At 37.4% G+C, this 6,504-nt stretch overlaps 1 protein-coding gene across 2 annotated transcripts; it reads right to left on the reverse strand.

The window, feature by feature from the left end:
• Nucleotides 1-1,275: 1,275 nt before the first annotated feature.
• isl2b (ISL LIM homeobox 2b) lies at nt 1,276-5,889 on the reverse strand. Of its 2 annotated transcripts, none has more exons than XM_028438519.1 (6): nt 5,739-5,889; nt 5,144-5,333; nt 4,613-4,875; nt 3,654-3,934; nt 2,249-2,416; nt 1,276-2,111 (listed from the first exon to the last, which is right to left on the reverse strand). In XM_028438519.1, exons 1-6 carry the CDS (start codon nt 5,794-5,796, stop codon nt 1,995-1,997), a joined length of 1,077 nt encoding a protein of 358 aa, XP_028294320.1. In that variant the 5' UTR covers nt 5,797-5,889; the 3' UTR covers nt 1,276-1,994. The 2 variants fall into 2 exon arrangements, with proteins under 2 accessions (XP_028294320.1, XP_028294311.1); XM_028438510.1 differs by having other exon boundaries at nt 3,642-3,934.
• Between the last annotated feature and the right edge of the window lie 615 nt (nt 5,890-6,504).

A 6,504-nucleotide genomic window follows, 5' to 3' on the forward strand; every position in this document is an offset into this window, starting at 1 on the left:
TTTAGTATTTTTAATTCTAAAATAAATATGTTTTCTTTACTCTTTCTTTACATTTATTTTTATTTTATTTTCGTTGAAACCAAACACGTACTTTTTCATTACAATGCATTCTTGAAGTGCTTTATTTATTGTGATTTTCTTGATGAAAATTCGATTTAATGTAAAATTTTTTTTTTTTTTTAATGTGATAGGATAAGAAGGGTATCAATACTAAACAATATATAAATCATTAAATTTTTCTGTTGTGTACTTTTAAATACATCATGTTTATTTTATACATGTTAGCCATTTTTAAGTCTTAAGGTAAATTTGCGGTGTATTATCTTATATCACCTAATTGCCATTTAATTATCTTATCAGTTTGATTCTAATCCGGCTTTTTGTTCACTGATCTTATTTTGGAAATCTCAGAAACACATCTGCAATCCGTCTTTTTTGTCATTGGAATTTTGTACTTCAACATTAAAATGCGATTTATACACAGATATTTCAGTAAATTAAACCGAAATTACGCAGTCTGTTAAAAACAAGTGTTGCTGCATGGGACTACCCGCAGAAATGTTTGAATGACAAGAAGAAAATAAATATTTGTTATACGAATACAGGAGCTTTGTTTAGTCCTGGAGGTCAGTGCATTTACTCTGTGCTGTCATATGCCTGACCTGTGCGTAAAGACGCACTCCACAGAAAGAAAATAAACGGAGCAGGAGAAGTGACCCTTTACGAGCTGTGTGTGTGTGTGTGTGTGTGTGTGTGTGTGTGTGTGTGTGTGTGTGTGTGTGTGTGTGTGTGTGTGTGTGTGTGTGTGTGTGTGTGTGTGTGTGTGTGTGTGTGTTAGGTTGGGGGTGTTGGTTTGTTGTTGCTTCAGTCCGTGTATCGCTTGCAGGTGATGCCAGGACTAGATAAGAGGTCGCCGATGCCTTTGCGTTGTCTAGACCAGCTATAGTGACTCAACCAGAGTAACTGGACTGACCGAGGCCAATTTACAGCAGATTTTTGCCCTCCAGATAGTAAATGTCCATTGGTCGATTCTTGCTGCATAACCGTGGGGGAGATGGAGAGGAGAGATAAGAGCGCAGAGCCATCAGGCTTCAGGCCAACTTCATTTAGCTTTAGACGAGACAGACAGCATGCCCAACACACACACACACACACGCAGGAATGCACTTCTCACACACTTAAATCTAAAACGTCTCTTTTCTTCTCCTGCAAGAACACACAATGCGTAAAAAGAAAAAAAATCTGCGCCAGCGCAAACATTGGCCACCAAGACAATTCATGTATCCATTATTTTTATTCTTATCAGGTAATAATCCCTTAGCGAACGCTTTCCTACCAATAAATAATATAACAATAATTTACTTTTTGTCCGAGAAGCTCAAACAGCCGGTATTCTGCCCTCAAGATAAAATATTTACAACAACACCAATGCTTTTTGCAGATTATCATGCTCTGACCTTAAGACTTCCACAACGCAAAACAAATGTATCAAAAATGCTCATGTTTTTAAAGAAACGAGACACCATATGATCACAATATGAGACTGCATCGGCATAAAGAAGTTTTCCCGTGGATTGAAGGGCTTTTGTTGTCCATGATATCCATGTGGAGGGTCTTCTGTACAGCTTCTTCATCCGAATCGAGTCATGCAAAAAATGTTCGGCTCAGGTTGTGTTTTTTTTTTGTTTTTTTTTGGTTTTCAGTTTTGTTTGTTTTTGTTTGTTTTTTTTTTTTGTTTTTTTTTGTTCAGGAGGATCACAAAGATTTGTCAACCTGTGATTTCTTTGATCCAGCTCCTCCATGGACAGAAAAGGGAGGATTTCTTTGGAGAAAAAAAACAAAAAAAAAAACAAAAACAAAAAGAACCTCTTCTCTGTAAGTTGGGGGACATGTGATGAGCTGCTCTCATGCAGGGGGACCGGGATCATGCCGCAACTGTCCTTTGCAAAATAGAGTTGGACATGACAGGTACAGACAGCACACGGGGCCCTGTTTCACGTCTCCACAGGGCTGGGTACCATACTGTTCGGGGTGTCCGGTAACTGAGAGGACAAAGAAGTCACATCGCTACCCGAGGAGTTTCCAAGAGATCCCGATTCAGAAAAAGACACCTAAAGAAGAGCAAGAGACAATGTGTAAGAATTCAGCTGAGGAATGCAGGCTTTTATTTTGAAAAGTGTGGTGTGAAATGATAGATAGATAGATAGATAGATAGATAGATAGATAGATAGATAGATAGATAGATTACCAGTTGTTGAAAGGCTGGTTGGTCCAAGTCACTCTGCAGGGCAAATTCACTGAGGGCTTTCCATGGAGGCTGGTAAGTCTGCACCTCCACTGGGTTCCCCTGCACAGTGTTTTCATGTCGGATAGGACTTCCAGCTACAAGGGGTGTCCCTGTGAGGCCTTGTAAGTTCTGGAAATATCCATAAAAACGCAAAGAATGAGCATTTAACATATTCATAAAAAACAACATCTGTTTCCATTTTCACACTCCATGAGGCACATGTTTTTGTTTAATTAAATAATTAAATAACATTCCATGAGGAAATATTTTCCTGAGAAACTTCGTATTTTTGTCCCTAAATCAGAATCAGAAGTCCTTATTTATCCCAGGGAGAATTAAAAAAACAAAAACAAAACGTGGACATCGTTTATTGTTTATTGAAATAGGATCCCCGTTATTCTTCACCCTGGTGAAGACTAATCTTTCTGGGGTCCCAACAAAATTCACAAGAAAATTGAAACAATGTCCTATTAATGCATATCAAGCCTGTTTTCTAAAGACTTGCTTTTTAATCTTTCAGGTCATGAAGCTGATGCTAAAGAAGATGATTTATTATTTATTGACCAAATGATTAAATACAGTGAAGATCAACAGGTGTGTGTGTGTGTGTGTGTGTGTGTGTGTGTGTGTGTGTGTGTGTGTGTGTGTGTGTGTGTGTGTGTGTGTGTGTGTGTGTGTGTGTGTGTGTGTGTGTGTGTGTGTGTGTGTGTGTTTACATGTTTTCACTAGAAATTATATAGGCTATGTAAAAACTTTAGGTGACAAAAACAATGCAGTTAATGGTAGGTGAGAGCCAAAAAACGAAAATATCTGACCAGCAACTAAACAACACATTAACTCAGCAAACCAAAATAAATACCAGAGGTGCCAAACACAAAAGCCATGTGGAAACGTCTCACCAATGGATTTATTTCTCCTACCAAATGATTTTGTAAATTTAGAAAATGTCAAATTAGACACAAGTCATGCAAATAGTATTTTTTCTACATTTAAATGACTTGGTTTTTTTTTTTTGTTGTTTGTTTCTTAAATCCATGGTCTGTAATTGACGTAAACAGCAGCGATTTGTGACTGACAGTAAAGTGTTATTGTACTTAATTACATAGACATAGAGCAAAAAAATAAATAAAATAAAAAAATAAAAAATCAGCCTTTAATTATCTATCTGATAGTTTTTAACCTTTTTTTTTATTTTTTTATTAAAGTTTTGGCCATTCAGCTCCAAAATGAGTTTGAACAGAGATAATCCGAATAGTTTAAAGTTTGTTATTTGATTATAACACAGTTTATAACATGATTGTATATTGAAGTTTTGGTGTAAATGTGTGTAGAGTAATCAAATGGTCAAACTTACGAAGATGCTTACAGTCTTATCACTGTGATGTTGCTGCTGCAGCTGCTTCATCAGGATCGACTTCTTCTTGTCTTTGCACCGTTTGTTCTGGAACCAAACCCGGATCACCCTGGGGCTGAGGCCGGTCATCTCCACCAGCTGCTCCTTCATCAGAGCGTCCGGCCTCGGGTTGGCGTTGTAGCAGGTCCGCAGCGTGTGGAGCTGCTTCTCGTTCAGAACCGTCCGGACCCGCGTCGTCTTCTCAGACGGCTTGATGTGGTTCCGATGCGGGGCCTGCCGAACCGTCACCGGGTCTGTGGAGGATGAAGGATGGAAGATGGAGGGTGTTTTAAGACACGCGAAGAAAAAAAAGCAAGCTTTACATAATTATCAGCATATGTAAAAAATAATTACACCTTGACTGTTCCTAAATTTAGATTTCTTTAAAATATTTGCCAAATCTGTTTTTGGTTTATTTGGTTAATTCCATAAAAAATAGAGAAACAAACTTTTCTCCTTTTGAAATTTAAATTCATTCTCATTGTATTAGACATTTTTATGGAAAAATATGTCCCACTGTAATTTTGGGAAGATTCCTTACTTATGTTCTTTTTCCCCCTTGTCATATTTAAAGCCTATTTATTAACACCATGCACCACATTAGCGACTCAAGCAAGATTATTTTGAAGATAATGTCAACTCAGCAGGTTGACAAAAAAAGAAGACAATAATTTTACAATCCAGGAATTTAGTCTACAACACATGGAGAGAAAAGCAGCGAATGATTTAATTATTTATTCTTCATTTTTTTTGTTTTTCGTCTTTTTTTAGATAATCTATTATCTTCTCTTTTTTTAACGTCTCTATGATTGAATTATTAAAGTAGCCTGTTTTCGTTTTAGTAAAATAAAAAACAAGGCTAAATTAACATAATAATAATAATAATAATAATAATAATAATAATAATAATAATAATAATAATAATAATATACCTGTCAGGTGTCTTGGTCTGTTGGGGTGGATGAGTCCGGGGCTGATGGGGCTCCCCGCTGAGCTCCTCTCCAGCAGCAGGCTGTGGTCGGCCCGGCATAGCAGCTCTTCTTCCCGCAGAGAGAACTCGTCTCCCGGCAGGAGCTGCCTGCTGCACACCGAGCACCGGAAACATTCGATGTGGTACACGTTATCCCGAGCCCTCATCACCAAGTCACTGCTGCTGAATCCCAGGTTGCATTTGGCGCATTTTATTCCAAATAGCCTGATGAAGACGAAATATGTTGAGAAAGATTAAAGCTGGGTTTAAAACGGCAAGAAAGTAGATTTTTATCTTTCATTCTTTATTATTATTCATTTAATAAATCAAACACATTTATTGTTCTTATTTCTATTTTATTTATTTTTTATTATTTGCATAAACTTTTTTATTATCATCATTATTATTTTTAAAATCTTTAAAAGCCACTTTCACATTCAAACACTGTGATTCACCAAATCTGATGCACATCATATGTTTATATATGTCCTACCTTACATAGTCTCTTTTGCAGTAAGTCTTGCCGTCCCGGACAAAACAAGTGCACGTCTCGTCCAGGTACTGGCTGCACTCTGCACACTTCAGGCAGGCTGCATGCCACTCCAGGTCGGGAGACACTCTGAGAATGTACTGGTCATGGATCTGACTTCCACATCCTACACACATCGCGAATCCTGACTTCTCTGCAAAAGACGCGACAATCATGTAAATCAGTGAGAATTAAAGACAATGATTATATTTTTAATAGAAAATTGACATTTTTTAGTCGTTTTTTTTTTTGTTTGTTTGTTTGTTTTTTGTTTTGTTTTTTTGTTTTTTCAAGAAAAACTGTTAATGTGTAAAACCATATGATTAATGTAAAATGTATTTTTTCCAACATTCACAAAACATCAGCTGTCTCAATTGTTTGTGAATGACAGTAAAACATAATTATACAGATTTGGTCGCATCGTTTGACAAATTGTTGAAATAATCGGTGTGTGTATCTTGTAAAGCCACTGCGACAAAAAAAAAAAAAAAAAAAAAAAGAAGAAGAAGAAGAAAAAATCCTCCCCTCAGCCTTGTGCGAGCAGCTGAGCTTTACTTACTTTTGGAATGATCCCCCATATCACCCAAGAAAGAAGAGCTGAAGATAATATCCACCATACAGGAAGGATGGAGGGGGGATTGTGATAGATGCAGAAATAAAGGTGAGAGGAGACGACTGGCCCTCCGGCTGCCTCCCTGTCAACTTGTGTCTCCCCGGACTGGAGGGGGGCCGAAGAGGCTGCAGGGTCCCACATACGGAGAGTCTGTGACGTCATCGCGTCAACACTGCGTGGCTCTCCAATAGCTTTACGGCGCGCTCCACCACCTCCACCCCAGTCTGGGTCCCAGAGACGAATCCGGTAAGAGATTGCATGACAAAAATCTTTAATATGCAGAGGACAGTGTTTGTTAAACTCCACAATATTTACAATACTACTATAGAGCCATGTTCCTCTAATAAAATGTTTAGTCTTCTTTTGTCTTTCCATAAATACAGAAAAATGACTCCCACAATCATTATTATTATTATTTTTTGTTGGACAAAAGAAAATGTCGTCAAAAACCTTTATTTTTCAGACAAAAATCATTTTAAATCAAAGTCGTTTTTCAAGAATCTTGTGTGAGAACATATACATCTGTCAATTTCTGTTCCTCTGCGTCTCTACTCGCTTATTTTCATAAAAAGAGCGCCGTCTACTGGAAAATAGATCAAACTGCACTCATTAATGGTTTAGGTATGCATCTCCATCTTCCACACCTGCTTAGTTTTTATTCCCACTTATAATTTGATTTATTAAAGCTGTTTTATATTGTGACATTGCTGAA

This window comes from Gouania willdenowi, chromosome 3 (genome assembly GCF_900634775.1).
Source record: "Gouania willdenowi chromosome 3, fGouWil2.1, whole genome shotgun sequence".
Classification (NCBI taxonomy): domain Eukaryota; kingdom Metazoa; phylum Chordata; class Actinopteri; order Blenniiformes; family Gobiesocidae; genus Gouania; species Gouania willdenowi.

What these genes read in the sequence shown, in the direction of transcription:
- isl2b (XM_028438510.1), bottom strand. Translation starts at nt 5,796, where the DNA reads ATGGTGGATATTATCTTCAGCTCTTCTTTCTTGGGTGATATGGGGGAT. An exon ending in CAGACCAAGACACCTGACAG is followed by an intron (nt 3,935 to 4,612) that starts GTATATTATTAT and finishes CATCCTCCACAG; the next exon opens with ACCCGGTGACGGTTCGGCAG. An exon ending in ATAAGACTGTAAGCATCTTC is followed by an intron (nt 2,417 to 3,641) that starts GTAAGTTTGACC and finishes GGATATTTCCAG; the next exon opens with AACTTACAAGGCCTCACAGG.